This window comes from Pomacea canaliculata, linkage group LG2 (genome assembly GCF_003073045.1).
Source record: "Pomacea canaliculata isolate SZHN2017 linkage group LG2, ASM307304v1, whole genome shotgun sequence".
NCBI lineage: Eukaryota > Metazoa > Mollusca > Gastropoda > Architaenioglossa > Ampullariidae > Pomacea > Pomacea canaliculata.
The window spans coordinates 33,436,885-33,459,558 of record NC_037591.1 but is presented as its reverse complement, the minus strand read 5'-3'; the positions used below and the strand labels follow the sequence as shown (position 1 = coordinate 33,459,558).

General features: G+C 36.3%; 2 protein-coding genes across 3 annotated transcripts; one reads left to right on the top strand and one right to left on the bottom strand.

The window, feature by feature from the left end:
- The first annotated feature begins 670 nt into the window (after positions 1–670).
- On the top strand, positions 671–15,215 carry LOC112557849 (transmembrane and coiled-coil domain-containing protein 4-like). 2 transcript variants are annotated; one of them, XM_025227928.1, is made up of 15 exons: positions 671–885; positions 1,804–1,900; positions 2,343–2,400; positions 2,894–3,038; positions 3,772–3,904; positions 5,445–5,542; positions 5,838–5,981; positions 6,428–6,574; positions 6,866–7,027; positions 7,213–7,227; positions 10,634–10,770; positions 11,178–11,262; positions 11,606–11,723; positions 12,323–12,440; positions 12,747–15,215. In XM_025227928.1, exons 1-15 carry the CDS (start codon positions 729–731, stop codon positions 13,377–13,379), a joined length of 2,247 nt encoding a protein of 748 aa, XP_025083713.1. In that variant the 5' UTR covers positions 671–728; the 3' UTR covers positions 13,380–15,215. The 2 variants fall into 2 exon arrangements, with proteins under 2 accessions (XP_025083713.1, XP_025083714.1); XM_025227929.1 differs by lacking the exon at positions 7,213–7,227 and having other exon boundaries at positions 676–885.
- Positions 15,216–19,531: 4,316 nt separating this feature from the next.
- LOC112557850 (polyadenylate-binding protein 1-A-like) lies at positions 19,532–22,657 on the bottom strand. The gene has a single exon (XM_025227930.1). The coding sequence runs from the start codon at positions 22,631–22,633 to the stop codon at positions 21,629–21,631; it is 1,005 nt and encodes a 334-aa protein (XP_025083715.1). The 5' UTR covers positions 22,634–22,657; the 3' UTR covers positions 19,532–21,628.
- Positions 22,658–22,674: the final 17 nt, after the last annotated feature.

Sequence of the window (22,674 nt, the reverse complement as noted above, 5' to 3'; positions counted from 1 at the left end):
GTCTTGACAAATTGTACTTTCTAGTAAGCTATGGCTGCAACAGACATTCTCTAGTCCAGCCATTGCTGCTGTTGCTGAAACAATCCTGATGCAAATATCTGTTTAGCAAATTTGGCTTGAGGATTTCTGCAATGTTTGGGTCTTGCAACTACTCCAATTCAAAGCGAATTATGGGTAGGTTTGAGCCGCACTTCACTCTCAACTTCATCTTCAGGCTCATGGCCGTTGTCTAGATGTGTCCTCTTCTTGGCCTTATTAATGCTGGATTTGAAACACCTATGCAGTAAGATGAAGCTGATTTGCTTATGGAACAAATCATCCCTTTGCCCACCCAGCACCAGGATCGTGAAAGAATACACAATCTTCCTAGCTTCTAAATAAGTGTGGCACATTTTTCAGTTATACATATAAATTTATAAAAGGATTTAGTGGATGCTTGACTCCACATGTTAAGAAAAATATTTGAGAACAAGTATAATTTCTGCATAAAATATGTTAATTCTCCCTACAAAACTTGTAAAACAACTACCCTACTGCTGGCGCACGTCTGTGTGTGTATGTGTCCCTAGTAACACATTCCTCAAAATCCAAAGCCCATGCAGTACATCACTGCATGATTTTAACAGATTCGAATGCTTTGCTGATGTATACATGTAGCATATACACATACGTACTACTGCGGCAAACCAGTCAGGAAAACAAAGTAGACACGTGAAGCGTAGTAAACAATGTGTTTGCTGAGGCTGAAACAAGATCTATGTCAAGTATCTCTGACGAATATGATCAATATGATGTACAAGGAAACCGGAACCTTGAAGCAGACGACACCTGCAATGGCCGCTGATGGTGGAACAACAGTTGGCACGAACTCAAAGCTCGGAATAGGTAAGGAAAGTTAGCTAAGTAATAAATAACTCACCAAAAACTATTCTAATCTGTATAATATGTTATCTGTGATGCTTAAAGGTGAAATTGGGTCTCTCCTTCACACAGATTCTCATAATACTTGATAAATGACTAAAGCGATGTAGATGGGCTGGTCAGTATTTTCCAATCGGCTGACAAAATAAATTGACTCGTGACAGAGCACAGCGCGCTGTCCATCAACATAAATTTGATCATTACAACATCGACAGTGTCAGTGATAAGAATATCCATAATGACTAAAATTTGTAAAATATCTTGAAAGTTTATTGGTTTACGGTAAAAATACAAAGAAAGGCTTTCAGTTCAGTTTTATTCAACATTATTTTATCTATGCCTAAAAAATGTGGGTGGGTGAGTGAGAAAAATTCAAAATTAATTATATAAGACTGCTTGGTTTTAAAAAGAAATGAGTGAAAAGTCTAACGTTAATAATGATATAATGAATGCACATACACAGAGCCTTTTTCAGTATACATCACCCAGTTAATCAATATATATACTACACCTGGTCATGATTAAACATACAGTACAGCTTGAGTAGAATATAAACCAAATTAATTTATCCTCCGAGCAGCTGTGCTTAATGAGAAATTAATCCATGCTCTCAGTCAGTTCATCGATACATTCACAGTAAATCAAAATTATGTTGTAAATCAGCTCTTGTTTGTCCAATGGCTGGCCATACGTTTAAAAAAAAATATGTGTGTAAAACTGATTATTATATAGTTTAAAAAAAAAAAAAACCAAAACACTCAGGATCACTGTCAAGAAGAAATTCATGAATTATCCAAGATCATGATCATTTAGCAAGTATATATGAGAAAAATTGAAATTTACAAGGCCTTTCATGTAAATTAATTTCTTTTCTGTCCACAGTTCAGGTCCATACTCGTTTATCCGATGCAGGACAGTTTTCTTGCGCAGCATTATGTGCCTTAGGGCTTCGCCAGCTTTTTGATAATGAGATACATAGGTAAACTTTGCTTCATCGTGGTATTATTATTGATAGAAATTTGATCAATCCTTCTCAAGCTCCAACATTTGGAATTATCTGTAAACTCTGGAACCTGTTCTTTAAGTGTTTAATTCAGTTGGGTTTTGTTTTTTTTTTTTTTTTGTAACCCCATGAACACACCACATTAAGTTATGAGCTCACTGTTATTTTGCTTGTTGGTCCAGGTTTCATCTCTTTCGTTCTCTTACATTCACGGTCACAGGCAGGCATACATTTAAACACACACATAAGTTCATGTGTGTGTGCACACAGAGAATACATTGAAGTTGTACTCTGTATGTGCACATGTATGTGTGTGTTTTTCAGAGATGGAAAGTTAATGTATCAAAATATAATTTCTATTTGCAAGCTATAAAAGTTGTCTGCACAATGTCATTTGTACTTGTTTCTTTTTTTTTAGAAAATTCAACAAGGAAACTCTTGAAGTTATTGTCCAGCACTTAGAACAACCACCGCAGGTTAGCTAAGGTTAACAATGAAATGTTGTTTATTAGCTATATGTACTTCAAAAAACTTTTAAGGGTGGTAAAGCCCTAAACTTCCATTGGATATCAAGGAGCCTTGTGCATGCTTACAATCTGCAGAACAGTAACTGGAATAAGCACCATAATGCACAAAGGTTTTCTTACATGACACAGGCAAGCACCACTACCTAAGCATTACATGTATTTTAAGTTCAAGAAATAATCTTTATAATCTTGCACACACTAATATTTTTATAGTTTTTGATGTGCTAGTACATTAAAGGTTTTAGCAGTGCTAGTAATCTTAGTTTTAGCAACACTTTTGGTTGAAGTTTGGGAGGTTTGTAAACACATTTAGGCATTCATCAATATATAAACAATAAATAATGATGCTAGCAACAAATTCAACTTTAATTTCTTTACTTAGTAAGAAAATAAATGAAACAACAGATCTAAAGAATTTGGTGATTTTTTTTTTGGTTTACAGGTTATAAAGTCAGTTGAGGCTATATATGAAGGCCATGGCTGTGTGGATGCTCATCCATTTGTAGATGTGCTGATCAGTGATGAGATATTAAATGGTGATGCATCGCCAGTTGTTTTTGAACTTATCAGCATTGCAGTTTCACAGGGTAAGCCACTGAAGAAAAAAAACCCTCAAATATCCATTCTGGATAGCTTTGTTTCATCTTCTCATGTACCATTGACAAATTTTGATACACAAGTATACAGTGCTTCACATCTATAATCTTCAAGTCTGCAAAGGGAGAAGCCATATTAAACATGATTGACATCAAAAGACTGAAAAAAACTGGATTGTGGATCAAAAACTGTATTACTCTAGCGAAAATAACAGTACCAAGCGCCAATAGGACATTATCTAATTTGTTGCTTTCTACAAGATAAAACTAATTAGTTGCCAGAAACTGTCAATGAATGATTCAAAAAATCATGATACACAAGTTAGAAAATTATGTACAGTTTGGGCAATGCTAAGAAACACTTAATCTTTTCATCCTAGTCACCTTAGTAATATATATTGCAAAGATTCTAGCATTTTAATTTGAAATTGTGTGTTCAGGTGTTCATATATTTATATACACATAGGGTGGGCCACTTAAACTTTGCTTGCCTTGTGTGTGTGTATTATAGGATACAGGCTACCTTTAAGTGGCCCACCCTGTGTGTTTTTAACATGGATTCTTGTATCTACTTTATATCTGACATATACACACATAATATTATTTAAATGGCTTCATCTGTTGTTGATATACATTCAGTAATTCACTTTATTTTGTTTCTTGATGACTACTTTGTTTTATTAAAGGCCAGATATTTGTAACATTTACTTGATTACTGTTCTAGGACACTATGATGCACGAATGAGAGTGCTGATCAAGCACGTTGCATGGCTGCTACGTGTTGGTTGGAGTCAGGTTGAAGAGATGGAATGCATCTTTGCAGAATCACTGAACACAGAGAAATATGAAATGTCACAGTGAGATTTTTTCCTGCTCTTTTCTGTTTTATAATTCAAGCCAGCCAAAGATCAAATATGCAAGTTAATATTTAATGATGATAATGATGATGATGATTAACTATTAATTAAGTAATAGGAAAGGGGCATATACACTTTACTCTTAGATCATTTCAGGGAAGTCATTCAACTTTTCATGATGAGCATGCAAAACATGCGTTCTTTAAATTTGGGCTGCTGCTAGCCATAAACATTATGATTTCTCAGCATATGTGCTCTTAGAGATTTAAAACAATGGTAAGCTGACTGCCATGTTTTCAGTACAAATTAATTAAGAAAATCTTTATTTATCCAGTTAAAAAGGCAAATGCCAAGTACAAAGAAGTCAAGAATGCTTTCATCTACCCTTGCCCCAATTGTATAACTCTGATGATGATCTTATGGCACCAGCCATGGATATCTTTACTTTTTCCATCACGTGTTGTAAAATTTGTGTACAAAAGAAATGTAGATGATTTGGTGTACATTTATTCTTATATAATATCTTTTCATCCATTATGTTATCCAGGAAAGGTTCGTATCGTAAATTTTCTTTCATTTTGTAATGCTGATACAGACATATTTACTGTGAATTTTACAAGACTATTTTGCAGTTTATTTGCTTCATCAATTTTGCAATCTTCATTCAAACAAAACAATAACAGACATAAATCTTCAATGTGCATTGCTGTATGTACCTTTTGGTTATGCCAAAGATTGTGCATAAGTGAAATATGCTTGCTTATGAAGATTTTAATGTTAAATTTTGTTGATATCATTATCGTGACATTGAGTTGAATGGTGTCTTTCTAGCCTGTGCATTTTGAGCAGATCAGAAAATCAGATTAAAGATGACAGATTATGTCACTTGCAAGTCTAAAATCAGGACTGGCATTTACTTGTCACATGCACCTTTCATAAATATTGTTACTCTTTTCCTGTATTTGTTTATTTTACTAATTTTCTGTGTTGTAATATAGTATCTGCTCCAAACAGTGTTTCATTTCCTTAAAGGCTGAACTTATGCCATCCAGCAGGAAAGAATGGTTTGATCCAGGAAAGGGAGATGAGAGTACTTGTTGGGCTAGAACCAATTAGTAAAACATGACCATTAGGGGAGTCAGCATCATGCACACTTCTCATCTCCTTTACAAGGATTGAGCCATTCTTTCCAACCCTAAGGTAGAAATTCAGCCATTAAAGTTGGGACTGTAAAATATTTAGTCCCTAGTGTATCTAGCTGCCGATGAAATTTTTTTCTGAATTATTTTACACATTATTTTATACATTTTCTTAGTTTCATAAAGCAATCTATACATCACTATAACAGTGAGTATAATGTGCAAGAATTATATTAAACTGTGCAGGGTATAAATAATGAAACTTTTTTAAACATATTGAATTTATCTGGGAAATGATGGTCCTAAATCGGAATTTTAGATGCCACCCCTTATTTCTACATTTTAATGCCTCCCTATTCATATGGACAAAATAATTATGAAAAAATTATTTTATTTTCTAGGGAAGAAAAACTAGAACAACAGAAAAAAGCCAAAAGATCCAAATATAAACGCTTTGCTCTGATTGGTTTGGCCACTGTCACAGGAGGAACTTTGATAGGTATATTATTATTTTTAAACTTTTCAGGTTTTTCTCCCATATTATAAAATGATTAAGGTTTTAAATAGTTGCAAAGGAGAATATCAGATAGTCTTTTTAAGAGCGTTTCTTTAGTTTAACTCCTTTATCCCACACATTTTATATCTTTTCCCCACATGTATATTAACATGTGCTCTCTCCTTCTCTCATGCACATGCATGCGCACACATACATAGAGATGGAAATATGTGATTTAGATATGTGTGTATACAGGTGAACAGATCAGTTATACATTTGTGAGCTCACTTAATTGCAGGACTGACTGGAGGGCTAGCTGCTCCTCTTGTGGCAGCAGGAGCCAGTGCTATTATTGGTGGTGTAGGAGCAGCAGCTGTTGGCTCCACTGTAGGTGTTGCCATCATTGGCTCTCTCTTTGGAGTTGCTGGAGCAGGTCTTACAGGTAAATTACACGGATGAAGAATGGAACAATGCAGTATAGCTTTATTTAGTAACGTTTAGTCTTTTAAGTCCGCTGCTGAGAAGTTTAAATAGCTTACCACCATACATAGTAAGGGATCCACTGGCACTTTTAGAAACTACATCATTTTAGAAATATATTTTTCCAGTGTAAATTCTTTTTTCAAAGTTTGTCATTGTTTACGAGTTTTGGATCGGATAGAGTTGTGATGAAGTAAGTCGGAGACTTAAAGTATTTTTTCTTCTCCTATAGCTTTTGCCCAACTTCTAACTGCCAACCATAATTGATGTAGAGGGATCAAATTCCTGCATTTTGCATGAAACTGTATGCTTCTCAACACTTCTCTCTACAGTACTTCTCATCCTACAATCTCTGAGATTCTTTCTTTTGTAGTTATCTTATTTGGTGACATTTTTTTTTTTATTCAGGCTACAAAATGAAGAAACGAGTTGGAGCCATTGAGGAGTTTGAATTTGAGCCATTGTTGTCTGGTGGGCCACTACAGCTTGAGACTATAAAAAAACAGTTGCATATTGCTATCGCTGTCACTGGCTGGATTGAAAGTGGCATGCAAGGTAAGTTAAATCACTTAGGGTATTTTGATTACGAGAAATAATGATAGTAGAACTACTAAGATATTTCAGAAATAGTTATAATAATAATGGTTTAATCCTTTGTTGCTTCGCTTCTTAGCTTTCTGAATGTTGTCTGTTTTATGCAAGCCAGAGAGAGAGATTTTTGAAAGTATGTCAGAATAATGTTTGAAAAAAAAACCCTTAGAATTTCAAAAGATATGTTCACTTGGAGGTTTAAAAAAAAAACAACTTATAACAACTACATTCTAAGTCAGTGACTGTACAATTCAGATTTCAGACTGCCTTGGCGTAATCTTGCTGAGTCACAGGAACAGTACAGTCTACGATGGGAGTCCAAATATCTAATGGAGCTTGGACAGGCTTTTGAATACCTTTTTAAAAGTGCAGTCAGTGTGGCTACTCAGGAGGCCCTCAAGTATACTGTTCTCTCAGGTATACTGTATGGATGGATGCTGCCTGTGCTGGTAGAGAGGCTAGATATTATGTCTTTGGAAGAGATAATCAGATGGTTCTTTCAGAGACAGAAAATTCTTAGTTTCTTGATCTGTGGGTTTGTGGGGAGAGTAATGAGGGAGGAAGCAGCTGACGGCTCTTCACTGTGATCTGTTTTCTGCTAGATGCAGTGAGATCAGGTATCTATATACTTTTATTTTTTCCAGACCATTTCTTGTTGTTGCAACAATGTTTCTGCATTTGCTAGTCAGAATGGCAACACTAGCCCTGGGGAACTGGGCATGGGGTAACAGTCATGATGCAGCACTTACAATCCATGTTAACATAATCTTGCAAGAATGTTACACAGTGATCACATGTCAGTCACTTAAAATCTTGCCACATGGCTCAGAAGCTCCCACCCATGCTCTTCCCAACAGTAAAAGATTTATTAAACATACAAATTATGCAAATACATACATATAACACTATGGCGCATCTAAAAGAGGTCCCAGTACTAGTTGTGCTTTTAGTGTAACAGTGCTGTTAATTTCCATTAAAACCACCATCCACTCTAACATGCACACATTAACTTAGCAGTTGTTACTGTTTCTGCTCTTGTACTGAAAAGTCTTGCATGTTGCAAGTTCATGCTTGTGATGAGTAGCAGATCTCCAGCAGACAGTCGCAGCATGCCAATTTCTCTCCTCTCAAAGAGCCCTGTCCTGCTATCCTTATCTTTTCTCTACTCAGTCTGCCAACCACCGAACAAACACCACCTTGATGCAACATACCTCCTGACTCTGGTTCTTTGGAGTGCACAAATGTTCTCTCCTCCCTGGAAAAAACTTTTGTGTTTCACGGGTAACCTAAGTTCTTGTTCATGTAGTCCATGGATTTTCATGATGACAGATGATAGTCATGATAGTCCATTGTCACTGACTGGCCCCTTGTGTCAAGATTTTCTGACTCAAGACTTCTGACTTTCACCTGACTCTTTGTCGTCCTGGCTTGTCTTAGTCTTGAAGAAAAGTCCCTTGGCGTTGAAGAAAGCTGAAGACATATTAACTGTTGACCAAGTGCTTTATTCACACTGAACTCTTGCTAAGAACCATGACAGCTTCTTCCTCTTGGTTGTGACTGAGTGGCTTCTGGCCAAAAAGCAAAAACAATACCCCTCCAAGGCTTTAATTTTCTTTGCAAGGTCAACCATCAGATTCCAGCATTCAGACCTATATAGAAAGATGGAAATGACCAGACTTTTGGTTTGATGAGGAAGCTGCTTCTCCATAGTCTATTAATTTTAGTTCTTACTGCTGTTGCCTGACTGTCCCGGTCCTGACCTCTGTTGCTGATCTGACATCATTTGTAAGAGTTGATCGATAATGTCTGAAAACTTAAGCGTCTTGTGATTTGCTTCCATTTATTTTGATGTTAGCATGAAAATCAGTTGTGCTGTTTAAAATGACTTTACGTTTCTCAGAGCTCACCTTTGTTGCCTACAGGTGTGTTCTTATTGTGAGCTGTCAGTTAATTCTTGGAGTTTTTGTTGGTACCACCAAGTAGATTAATTTCTTGACATCTGTGCAGATTGAATATATCTTTTTGTTGTCATGTGTTGCAAACAGTAGTTTATAGATTTTAAGTTCTCTTCATATTTCTTGGTATTTTGTTGTTTATACATCATGGACAACCACTATGTTCTTTAGGGTTGTTCTATTTTTTTATGCCTTTTCTAACACAATTAACCCTCCCCATTAAGACCTTTCATACTGTGTCCTCTCATAGATAAAAAAATTCAGTTATTGTTCTCAGACATATTTTACACTTAAGTAAATAGCCATCATCTGTATTACAACCTCCAAAGCTTAACTTATGACTGTTTGTGTTCTATTACGACTTTTATTTCGCCGAAGTCATACATTGAAAAAAAGATTTTTTTCTGGCCATCCATTTGCTTTATCAGGGCTTCTGCTTACGCAAAAAATTGCGTACAGTACGCATTAAAAGTTCGGAGGACCCCTTCAATTTTCGTCAATGGGGTCTCCTTCAAATTTGGGCGAAGAACAGGGACCCCTTAAAAATCTGAAGAAGGGGTCCCTGGGACCCCAAAGAATTTAGCCTTAGCATTACAACTTAATGCAGAAATAACATAAAATAAATTAGGTACATTTTAAAGACTGCTTAGTCATTTCACATCAGTCATTTTGACGCCAAGACCAGTGCATTTTAGAGAGAATCTTTGTGTACCACAGTCCACATGTATTGATTAATTGCTGTTCACCTTTACAAAATTCAATTAAAAATAACCATGATGGAATAAATATTTGCATAACTGAGCAATGGCAAAAAATGACAAAGAAAAGAATGGTTTTAAGAGCTTTTTATTCCACATCTAAATAAATGAGCTTGAATTTAAAGGTGTTAGAAGTCATAGTTTGTGGAATGATAGCAAAACTGGTTGATTTCCCTCCCTTCTGAGTTATGACCTGATTTTGATAAATTTTAACAAGTTTAAATAGATAGGTTTAAAGAATATAAGGACCCTGATGCAGCTATATATGAAATATTGAATGCAACACAGAACAAGGACACTCCTGTCACAAAGCTAGTTCTACTTTTTGTACAGCTGTAGCTTGTAGAATATTCTTGAGAGAATATATTCTGAGTAATATTTATCTTTACATTTATTTAGTAATATTTATAGCAAACATCTTGATTTCTAGGATTATTTATCTCATTTATCAAATAGTTTTCTGTAGTGTGATAAATAGGCATAAATAAGCATAAATAGGCATAAATAGGTATTAAGTTATGAAGCAAAAACACCTCAACAAGGTTTTCATTCTGATGATTGTGTTGATAATGTGTGTGGGTGTGTTGTTGATATGCTGCATATTATGGTTGTAATGTGTGAGATGTTTTTCATTATGCAGGCTGATGCTATGCTTGTTACATTCATAAGGCTTTTGTGATGATTGATGTTTTATGTATGCATGTGATGTACCTGGTTTTTGGTTTTGAATTTTGTCTGGTTGTATGTTTGATTGAATATGAATCACAGTGAACATGTTTAATGAAATTGCACTTGATAAATGTACTGTATTATGATTGTTATTACTATTATGAGATTAACTAATTAACAAATATGCATGGGAAAAGTTAGTGGGATAGTAGTCTATTTCATATATTTAATCCTTTGAAGTAGCATTTTATATATGTTTCTACATTAAAGAGCCAAACAATTGCTGAGATGTAGGGTAGCAGTGGCATAACATTTGCCATTATGTGATCCCAACTGACCATAAAACATTGCTAGCGGGTGTGGGAAACGAGGTGTGCTCACAACAATCAATGATCTTGAACTGAGAAAACTACAGTAATTGAGCTTGAGTTAGGGTAAAGTCAAGGGATTGGGAGATAGATAAGAGATAAACTAGCACACCCTGCCAACGTGAAAAACATGCTGTAAATCCAAAGGGTGATAAAGTTATAACCTTGGCATCGTTAAAGTGAGGGACAGGTGAGGGATTTCTTTTGGAAATAAAATACTTTCGGTTGGGTCTTCCAATATTAAGAAATAAAATTTTATTTGTATGCTATTAGGCATTTTGGCAGCCATTACATGGCCAGCAGCCTTATTATCCGTATCAAATATCATTGACAATCCCTGGAGTGTTTCCATGCAGCGAGCAGTGTCTGCTGGTAAGCAGCTGGCTGAGGTTTTGCTGGCAAGAGAGCAGGTAAGATTCTTTGGTACTGCACTGTGTTTGTTTCTACACAGATACCAGACACTTTGTTTAGAAACTGCTCCATAGTTTAACATGTAATGTTAACAGGTTTTTGAAACTGTTGTTCTATGCACTCTTGTTTTTTGACTGAAGACTATATCTCTGTACCTTTGCCATGATATAGCTTTAGCTGCTGACTGCTTAAAATGATTTCCCTCTCCATATCTCTGTACCTTATGATGACATCTTTGAGCTAATATACATATAACAACAAATAACTTCTTAATGCAAATGTTTTCTATGTTAGAGTTGATGAAATTTGAATCTCTTTATGTTTGGTTCTAATAATTATTTTCTCTGTTGCTTAAGGCTTTAGTGTATGGTATCATAAATAAAAAAAAACAATTTTTCACTTCAAGGGCAAAAGACCAGTCACTTTGATCGGATATAGTTTGGGTGCAAGAGTCATATTTTACTGCCTTGAAGAAATGTCCAAGCGCAAAGGTATACTCTACTGTAATTTTATATATGCAGAGAAGAAATGTTAATTTGCAGGTTAAAGATTGCATACCATGGCCATGCCTGCCAATTTTTTCTCTTTTCCCTATTTCTAGTGTTGAAATTGTAGATGTTGTAATTTTCTTTTAATTTTTTTTAGTAGTAGTAAACCAGTTATGAAGTCATTTGTCAGGTATAGCCAGTCAGATATGGAAAAATTTCCCAGAATTTATGGTTATAAGGCACTGCCTATTAATAACATTCAGTTGTGCACCCTCACCCTCTTACAGATTCATTCACAAATCTCACTAGAGGTCAGTATTTGTTCCTGCCTTTCTGATATGTTTAGGGAGTGAGGGGATTGTGGAGGATGTGGTTTTGCTAGGAGCACCAGTTTCAGGTGATTATAAACGATGGGCACACTTCAGCAGAGTGGTGGCAGGACGCATCATCAACGGCTATTGCAGGTTAGAACATAGATGGATTTCAATCTGTATAGTTTATGATTACTGTAGCCAAGCAGTAAAAATTTGCCAAGACTACATAAGATGTTATCATGCTAACACCATCTTCAGTAAACATTCTACAATGAAATTGCTGCATTTATACATCGACATTTCAGTTGACTATTACAGTTCAGTTGAATATTTATAGTCAAAAAAATATGTGTAATCAGTGATTGAGCAAAAAACTCTGACCTGTAAATAAATTAGTAAAGTTTTGGCACAATTAAAAGAACAACTGTAAACACATTGTATTAGCAAGTTAAATATTGAGAGCAGGACTATCTAGATGGCACTTCGTGATGTCAACCCTTTCAAAGTACATCATGCTAAAACCTCTCCTGTATTTTTCTGGCCTTGTCACATAAAACAAGGTAATAGTAAGTCACTGGGAGAGCACCACATATATAATTATGTGGATTTAATTCGTTTTCATTGTCTTCACAGAAATTTTTAGTGAACCCTAAATATGCTCTTAGTGTCTGAAATTACTCAAATGACTTGTTAGCATTAAAGGGAAGAAAAAAAGATTTGCAGCAGCCTAACGGAAACTTATTTTGCAGATGTGACTGGCTACTGAAGTTTCTTTACAGAACAGCATCAGTACAGCTACAGATTGCTGGACTTGCACCTGTGAAATGGGACAATCATCACATGCACAACATAGACCTCAGTGATGTTGTGAGTACTTTTGCTCCACTTATTTTCGTATGCTAGTTTCTCGATACGGCCAATTACCTTAAGGATGTCACAGATTCACTTAAGATTCAGAAGTGGATGTCTCATTGCTTAGCCAAAAATGTTTATTTATGAGAGCATAATATTTAGCAATTACAAGCCAATAAGACATGCTGCTTTTATTATTTTTACAGTTTTCTTTTTTCAAATGACACACTGATATCTGAAAACAATGAGACCCTTACTTTATTTTGTCAGGTTCTAATTGTTCTTTCTGTTGATGCTTTGGGATTTTTTTTTTTTGAACAGGTGACTGGCCACCTGGACTACAAGAATAAACTTGACACCATTTTACGAGTAGTTGGAATTCACATTCAAGATAGAATTTCTAAAACATCCTTGTCAGGCCATTCTCCAAAGCCAGCACCTGTGTCAAACTACCAAGACTGTGTAACTCCTCCACAGGTTATCCAGCCTACAATTCCAGAGAACCTGCTTCCACCTTCTGTCACTTCTTTCAGTTCAGAAAACATAAAGGCCGGAAGTTCATGTAGTCACATTTGTCAAGATGAAGCTCACATTCCAAATGAACAGGCAATCAAGGCAAGAGATACCAGGCTAGAACACATTCAAGATGAGGGCTGCAGTCATGATAATGTAGATGGGGTTTTGAGCAGTTGCTACCAATTTACACATGAACAGAATGCTGGACTCACTGAAACATCAACAGTGTCAAGTCAAATTCACCAAGTTGGTGCATTTGAGGAGTTTGTTCATGCTTGCAGCAGCACAAGCAAGTCACAGACTCAGTCAAATGGAGCAAACGGCAGTGATTTGTTTGAGAACACAGAGTGTTTAGACATTTCAGATAAAACAAACATGAAAGCTCAGATTTTTCAGATGACATCTCATATACCTCATCAAATCCCTCTCCCAGCCTAGAAGATGGTGAAAAAGACTCGTTGCAAAAACAACAAATGTGAATATTTCTTCTTTGTACTTTTCTTTCATCAGAAGGATAGGGTTCTTTATATTGTATGAATCATTTTTACTTCACTTATTTATATGGGGACTACAAATTTGAAAAGATATTAGCAAATTTTAACCAGTAAGGATTATTTTAGGTTTGAATAGACTGCAGCAGTAGAGTTATGACACAATTTCTTCAAATTATTCCAGAATGATATTTTCATAAAACTTATTCCTATTGCTGGGCCTTCAACAATGTGAAATTACAAGTGTCCAAACAAAGTAAAAAAAAATTAATATTGTTTTCACTTGGACTATTTTTTCTATAGTCTACTTTTAATTCTCAGTAAAAACTGAACAGGTTTTGATTATTGCTATACAGTATTTTAATGTTATGTCAATAAATTCCAAATGAAGAAATACTAATTATTAATAAAGCATTGTAGGATTTGTGTAGATTCTCTGCCACTTCTTTCTCAGTGACACCTACAAAGTTATTCCCCATATTTGCCATTCGTTTGCTCTCAGATCATCAACTTCCTGCTCACATGGGAAAATAGACTTTACAAATAAGATTTATTATTATTGCTTCTTGTATGGTTGAGTGTTCAGTTGTCTTTTGTGCGCAGCACATTGAGTCTGCTTCAGAATGGGAGAATGTTCCACCCAAAAGCTGTCTTAGGATTCTTGCCAGCATGATTTGAAATGGATTTTTTTCCCTTATATTCATAGGCTTGATAGACATCTTAATTTTTCCCTTCTTTTTGACACTTTAAAATTTTGAACATGTTTAAAAGCAAAAGTGACTAAGAAACTTCTCAAACATACATAAGAAAACAAAAAGGGAGAAAACTTGATGTTTTTATTCGCATAAAATCAGGTGTGCAGCAATATCTCGGACCTCAGTTTTGTTCACAAGAGGCAATGGATTACTTCAAATCAAGACAATCATGGGGGGAAACATACGCTAACATTTTTTAAACAATCACATGCTCTCCACTTTTCCTCCACTTATACCTTCTCTCCCTCACACCCTTTCCTGGTTGATAAAAAAAAAATTTGGCATGTAAATTGTAATGTAAACTGCAGATGAACAGCATGATAAACAAGGGGTTTAAAGCTTCACCACCATTCACACTTCTGCAGATCTGTGTAGAATCTCTTTTAAATCACAAAGGACTGGATGAGTGGAGAATGAGGAGGTGGAAAATAAATGTGTTAAAATATAACAATTCTGCAGCTGTTTTGCCATAACTGTTTACGGATCAGGGTTTCGAGCTTAGTCATCAAGAAAACATTTTTCCACTCTACGCTGTCTCAAGCGACTTATTAAGAAAATCCTATCAATAGCTTTTGGATAATCTGGTTTGAAGTAACCTTTACTTAACTTACATCACTCCCCCTTCTAAGAGATGAGTGTCCTATCACTGGATACAACCCATACAAGCACAATCTTCTGTAAATACAGCACTGCACAGAACAGATTATGTTATGAACAGTATTCACAAATGGCATTCCTGTAGAGTTGAATCAACAATAGGCAATATGCTTTCACATTGTGTTCCTGGACATCTCCCTTATATTACACAGGTATCAATTTGTGATAAGGTGGGCAGAATTGGGGTATGGAGATATTTGTGCTTCTTTGACTATTAAACAAACACAAAAAAACTAACTGCTATGTCAAATGTACCCAGTTGAATTTCAACCTTCTCTCAAACCCTAAATTCTCCAAGCACGTAATTGTAAAATCAGTGTCTAACACAACTATCTTGCCGTCATCTGCAACAGACACACACAAGAGAGAGAGAATAAAAAAAGGAAAATATGAGTGAACCTATGTGATGTGTACCTCATGCACATCATACCATACTGATGTGGCTCACAAATCGCCCTTCTAAAACAAAATTTTCCTTCCACCCGAAAGTCACAATGCACACAAAACATTAAATAATATGACAGATTTGTTCACATGCATACACGCGGGTTAAAACCCATGCCATGGAATTCTATGGCTAGCTAAATAAATGTGATGAGGGAAAAACATGATGGGTGGAAGATCACTGGCTTGGATGACACAATAATGGTTGCAAAAAATCGTGGATTGTATTGCATATCATGGAGAAACCTGAACAGAACTGTTTAAAGGAGTTCTCTTAATGCTCCCATACAATATCCTTATGAAGGAAAAAAAAAAAACAAGTTTCAAAAAGAACAGATGTGGGGGCTTTTCTAACACATTAGCCAATCGTCAGCATAGCTGCAAACACTAGAAACACCATCCTCGAACTGATTTCACATGGACAAACATGTCAGATCTAATATTTAGACCTGAATTAATAAACTTGTTCTTCATTTTCACATTTCAACACAGGTTTTCATACAGGACTGCAAAGATAATATTGCTTTAATCTCCAGGCATCTTCCTCGGGGCTTTTATCTAAAATAAATTGAAGGATTAGGTATTGGTTAAGATATACTAGTTCATACCATCTTAATATTATGAACCACCCTAGAGAAAACACTCGGAATCTAACCGTCTCAATCCACTGTACGCATGCATCTCAAAATTAGTCATGCATGTTTAAAGTGTTCAGCATAACAGACTGCATGCATCATGCTTCAGTTTGCATGTCATGGATGAACACACAAAATTAGCAAATCTTGTTTGTTAAAAAAAAAAAAAACTTCTGAATACTTGCAAAATGACTTTCAATCCATAACTGAATAGGTTATTTTGTGTATGATATTGTAGCTACAAAATGTATCCAAAAGTAAACAATTTTAATAAGTATCTTTCTCTTGGCATCTTTCAAACCTTCGACTGAAGAAAGCACAATCCTAGCCAAACCACAAATTTAAGGAAACTTCCTTTTATTTTTTAGGGTCCTGTTATTTATCACATCAACTATTCTTCCGAACTGGTCTTCCAAACATCCCTAAACACTAAGCTGCTTTCAAAACCACATAATATAAAAAAATGCAAGAATTTTTCTTTATAATGATTATCTCATTTTCCACTTCCATCTGAAAGCAGTGAGTATAGTCATTCTTGAAATTCCTGTTTCAAATCATTTCAGTACGGCCATCATGGTAAAGCAATAGTAACACATTTGAATTTACGTTATGGAAGTAATGGTAAAATATTTCAGACCAATTTCTTTTCCTTCGTCTTTAAAACTTTGTGATTGAAATATTTTACCCCACTAGTGCAATTTAAAAAGAAACCAAATCCCATTTAACACCATTAAACAACCAAAATAGTATGCACTTTTGTATATGCATGATTCCTTCTTTATGTACACATACATACCCCTACAGAAGGTTGTAAACAGAAGATGGAAAGAAATACTAATTTTGATGGAGGATATACTAGAAGAGGGTCTGCTTTTTTGACTAAGGGAGCAGTTCAAAATGCTAGAGTTTGTAGATGCCCCTTTCACCTTATATATTTACAAACAACCTTCTGAAGTGTGTAATTGTGGTGCATTCTATCATACAAAGAAAAGCCATTAAAAAGCACTCAGCTTCTCAACCATATCAATATAAAAAAAGACTAAAGTGATGGATTTAACTCACTGCTAGACACAATAAAACGGCATTTCTTTTCATTCACAACACATGCTTGAAGACAACTGCTATTATGCCATAATTATCAAATAGTTGTCAACCTTTCTATACTGCCCATCCTTTCAAGTGTGATGCAGATCTGTCGACACAGTACTTCTTAGTAATGTTTGGTAATCTAAGCATTAAAATCTACATGCAATTCATTAACACAATCAATGGAGATGCCACAAAATGCTAATGCCCCACACTTTCATAGTGTGCTGATGTGCAGTTTGCCAAAATGGCATTCATTTTTAAACAAAATAGCCTCTGAATAAAACTCTATGGGGCATAACAGTAATTCTCCTATCTTTACACAAACATATCTTCTCTCAATCTTTCTCACTCACACATGAATACATATAGTGCATGCATTAAATCCAGTAAAGAATGGCTCAAAACATCTTTGACAAAAATGTTTCTAATCCAAATGATCAAGAAGAATTATTGTAATTATTGTTTTGCAATTAACATCAGAACCTCTCCTTACAATGAACAAATATCTGTTCCTTACATGCACCAGGATCTTTTATGGTGACTAAACATTCAAGGCTTACTACTACCGCGATGCTTCTTGAAAAAAAAAAAAAATGAACTGGTGGTGTTGCACATTTCTCTTAGAGTCTTGCTGGTATTACAACAATCTTATACATAACAGATATCTACTGCTTCAAGTGTCATTGCTACACAAAATGCAGCTAACACAAGTAATAAAAAAAAGTCTGAATTTCTGAACTGAGGTCAGTTGGTGGTTATTACCATAAGGATGTCTTGTTAAAAACAAAAATCGTAACACAAAAAAACCCTATCAGTAGTCATAGATCCTCTCATAGTAATAAGCCCCCACAACTGCAAATATATGTTGCTATGGATATTTAATGCAGACAAGCTTTCATCTGCTTTGAATGTTCTGTCCAAACACAGAAAGGCAATTTCCGTGAAAATGTAAACAATTAAATTGGTGACTGTTATTTCAAGGATTAATTTTGAAAGAACATCACATGCTAAAAGACTAGGCCAACTAGGAACTAAATTTTGGGTAATAACTGTTTTTAAAATGCTTTTTATGCATTCAACACATCCCAAAATATAAGCTTTCCTATTTTACTGAATATGCTTCAGTTGATGATTGCTTATTATTCCCTTAAAATTCATGTCAATAAGAGCTATGCACTTGGCTTAAACTTTCAACCAGAAATTAAAATAAACATATTGCAGGTAATGTAAAAGCATATCATACAGTCACTGGGAGTCCTCAGATTAACTAAAATGCACAAGAGTCAACACACAATCTGCACTGTATAAAAAAATATGCAAATCATTGAGATATCCTGTAAAAAAAATTTTGTAAAGCAGTTTAACACCTCTAGAACAAAAACTCCCTATATAATAACTATGAAACCCCCTGACATGTACACTCTGATGTTACAGCAATCACCTACATACAGTACTCTACACATTATTGAGTATCAAAATTTCTGACAACAGTGCTCCCATTTGGCTTAAGTCTGCTAATAAATTTAGATACAAAAAATCCCACCAAACATATACAGTTATTGAATACATCATTCTCAACCCTGCCCAATCCCAATTAAAGATAGTTGAAACCATAAAATAAAATGCAAAAGGTAAAGTATCGCTGGTGGTCATAGGGGAACTGGATGTAAATGGTCCACCATGTCTAGGGCACTGCATATGGAAGACGAAGCCCAATTCTTTGTTTCTGCAGGCATCACCTTCCCTGACAAATCAGAAACCTATGTCTGCTGATTGTTGTGTGGGCAGGGGAAGTTAATCCAGCCACAGGTATGAACAGACCTAGAAACAGTGACCCTCCACAGTTGTGCACTACCAGGCTAACTTACCCCCGATCCTGACCCATCAAATACACTAAAAAGGAACTTTTTTATCTTGTCTGAATATGATTACCAATGTCAAATCAAAGCAGAAAAGAGATAGCAGCCAACTGTTGCTTAACAACACATGCACCCCACAGTTCCACAGGGACTACACTGCACCTTACAAGATGTGTGGCCTCTCACTCTATTTACATTATCACCCCTGTATGCATACACTACTGCAGCATGCAAAGCCAAAGCACACGATACCCGTAAAATATTCAACATACCATCATCATCAACAATGTAAAAGACTTCTGATTTGAGTGTTCAAAGGACAGTTTTATATTAACTCCTGTAAGTTTATCACACACATAACAAAGAACTGAAGCCCCACACAATACAATTACTATACCTAATCTTTCTTATTCTGAACACCAAAGGTTTTGTAAATGACTAATAATAATAGGTTTTAACAAATTAACAAATCTCTAATTTGTGCACAAACCTCAGAAAAATTGACACAGCCTAACATTTTCAACCTTCCTTTAACCCAGTGGTTCTTAACCTTGTTTGAGGTACCGAACCCACAAGTTTCATATGCACATTCACTGAACCCTTCTTTAGTGTCATCACGAATTGCGGGTGTGTCTTGACCTGCGTTGCAGAGGCTCCGCCGAACCCCTGAGACTGACTCACCGAACCCCTAGGGTTTGATAGAACCCCGGTTAAGAACCACTGCTTTAGCCTGTTAAACTGTCGTAAAAAAAATCATTTAACAAAGTCTCTATTTTACCTTTTAAATATCTTTCCTAGTGTTGATTTTGTTAGCCTATCAAAAATAAGAAAAAATAGGGCACAGTAAGGCTATATTCCAATTTCAAAAAGGAAACAGATGAAGTAACATTTTTTCCCTAACAAAAACTCAAAAAATGAACTCTTGAAAGCCTTTTTTATGGCACCTGGATTAACTAAGAAGTGAATCTGTAGATGTGTGTAAATGGAAAAAGTATATAAGTGATCAATCTAACCAGCATTCTTGCTGGTCACTTTCAACATTTTCTCATTGGTAACTGCTCATACAAGCCATCACCATAACAAAAAATGTCGCCACCACCCCTATCCCACAAATGTCGCTCTAATTTATTAACACTGAAATATACATCCTAAGACACGAGCAACTTTAAGGTTAACGGTTACCACAATGTTCCTTACTAGCACAGATTTTTAAAAAATGGTGTTTTTCGGTGGATCTGATGTTTAAAGTGCTTTGATCCAAAGATATGCAATTCAATACATGGTAATCTAGGTGAGAAAAAAAGTCACTCTTATCAGGAACACAGCTGACCTGCTTCTTCAACTCTGCCTCCTGTAATCTAAATGCAACTGACATCACTATACTTAAGTCCATCTCTATTATTGTCAAATGTGGCAATGTTCTATATATTCAACATAACAGACCCCTATGTTGCTACACTTTCGCATATGGACTTACGTAACACAAAAACCACTCCACTTTTACACAATACTGATCAGTATCAACCTTCCATTGAACATTGGCATCATGTGTTGGTGTCACTCAAAGCAAATTATTTCCCAGCTTTCGTGCATCAAGTCTATCAGTTATATCAAATTTTGGAAAGGTCATATTTTCAGTAACACATGGAGTATGTCTACTGAAACCCTAAACTAAAAATAATGTATCATCATATCCTCATCTGCATAAGAAAAGAAAGCATGTCTTCTCTGAAGCACTAAAAGATCATTCCTATTTTTTTATGGCATGATTAAAAATTGAAAATGGTGCAAGCCATTTGGAACTACTTGGAAGTGGCTTTATGTTAAATGGTATTTCATATTCATAGCTGAAAATTTGTCAATGTTCACATTCTAAATCAAGGCTTGACACCTGCATCAATATTCACCTGGTACTAGAGACAGGATGAATAACTGCAAATCTCAGAACAATACTTGTTTCATGTGACAAAACTCTTATATTCCAAGACATGCACAAATCACTCATCACCATTCACTTAAAATTTCAAATGAACTCAAACAAAGCCTTAAGCACTCCTCACAGTACATCCATCCAACTTTACATATTTGATATTCACCATTAAAAATATCAACAGGGCAGCTTAAATGTCTGAAGGAATCAAAAGCAAAACCTATAACTCGAAAACACAAAACATGCCACAAGTAGCTTCAGCTTGCCTGCAGTATAAGCAAAGGTATGCGTCTCAGCAATTTCTTATTTTGGTCTCTTGGCTTGCTGAGTCTTAATAACCTGCAGCATTTTAGACTTCAAGGTGTGCCCCCTTCACGGGGTTCTCAGAGTTAATCAGTATTATCCATGCAGTAGAATCTCACTGTTTAAAGTAAAAAATCATCTTCACAAACTAGCTCACCATCACAACTAGGTAGAAAGATGAATATGTAATTCACCTCACCACACAGGCTAATTCAATCTGCTTGGAACTCTCACAAATGCATCAGATAGGGCTGGGCACATCTTAAAGGTTTTTTGTAACATAAAAATTGCAGTCAAGGTGCTTTTGCAAACAAAATAACCAGCACCACACTTCTTGCATGATTCAGTAAAAATAGGATATTAAATAGCTCACAAATGTCTGGGGAGATGATGCAACTGGACAGTCATCCATCAGTCTTGAAAACAAGCACTCATCTGTTATCATATACATCACAACAAGGAAGTGTTGTTGATTCCATCTTCCACCTGGCTCTGAATGCATTCCTAGACTACAACAGCTATTCTCAGGGCTCACCTTGGTTACTGTGTGTGCCCCAAGGAGTCTGTGCAATAGGAATGGTGATATTTTGTAGAGGATGTACAGCGAGGCCTGGGATGGAATTCATGGTGGCTCCAACAGGCACAGTGAATGGAGGATGGTGAGCATGGTGGTGTGGATGATGGGCATTGTTCATAGGCAGAAATGTTGTGTTGAAATTGGACTGTAGAGTGACTGGAACATGGGCATGGCCGAGATTCGTTATAGGCATTGGTCGCACAGCTGCAGGCCCAAGACCTAGTGATGCGGGTGTTGGGCTAGGATGAACATGTGCATACCTCAGACTGGCCATTGGCTGGCCTTGATGTGCTTGTACCGGGTACATCTGAGCTGTGGGCCAGCGAGGTGCAGGGTAAACCTGGCTCACTGAAGGAGCAAAAAAGCTCTGTGTGGTCACTTGGGATTGTGGCATAGGGATGAAGAAGCCATGCGGATATTGTTGTTGCTGAGGTGGAGTTGCCGCTACAGGTGGATGCTGAAGTGGTGGTGGCTGGGGTGCGACTGCAACAGCCGCTTGAACGGGTGGGGGTGGTTGTGGTTGTTGAGACTGCTGGGGCGGCACTTGAGGTTGAGCCAGACTGGCCATACGTTGTTTATACTGGCTGGACAAAAATGCACGTCTCTCTTCTTTTTTCTGTGCCAAAGCAACATAAAGTGGTTTACCTTCCACGATCCGGCCGTTCATTGTCCTCATTGCTTCTGACGCTTCCTCTGCCGTCGAGAAACAAACGAAACCGAAGCCTTTTGATCGACCGCCCTCTCCTGTCATAACTTTCGCACTTGTGATGGTGCCGAAGGAAGAGAAATGCTTCTTCAGTTGCTCATCGTCGATCGTGTCACACAAATTTTTTACGTACAAGTTTGTCCCGGGTTTCACCTCGATTGGACTCTTCTGCCCTTGCTGTTGCTGGCTGTCCTGGGAACTAGGAGATCCCTGAGAACTTGCGTTTTCTGATGTTTGGGCGATCATGATGGCGCCGGCACAAATACATCAGACCGGAAGCAAAGATC

Excerpts from the sequence above, each read along its gene's own strand:
- LOC112557850 (XM_025227930.1), bottom strand. The coding sequence starts at position 22,633 with ATGATCGCCCAAACATCAGAAAACGCAAGTTCTCAGGGATCTCCTAGT.
- LOC112557849 (XM_025227928.1), top strand. The coding sequence starts at position 729 with ATGTGTTTGCTGAGGCTGAAACAAGATCTATGTCAAGTATCTCTGACG. Across the intron at positions 1,901-2,342 it reads TTTGATAATGAGATACATAG|AAAATTCAACAAGGAAACTC; the intron begins GTAAACTTTGCT and ends CTTTTTTTTTAG. Across the intron at positions 5,543-5,837 it reads CACAGGAGGAACTTTGATAG|GACTGACTGGAGGGCTAGCT; the intron begins GTATATTATTAT and ends ACTTAATTGCAG.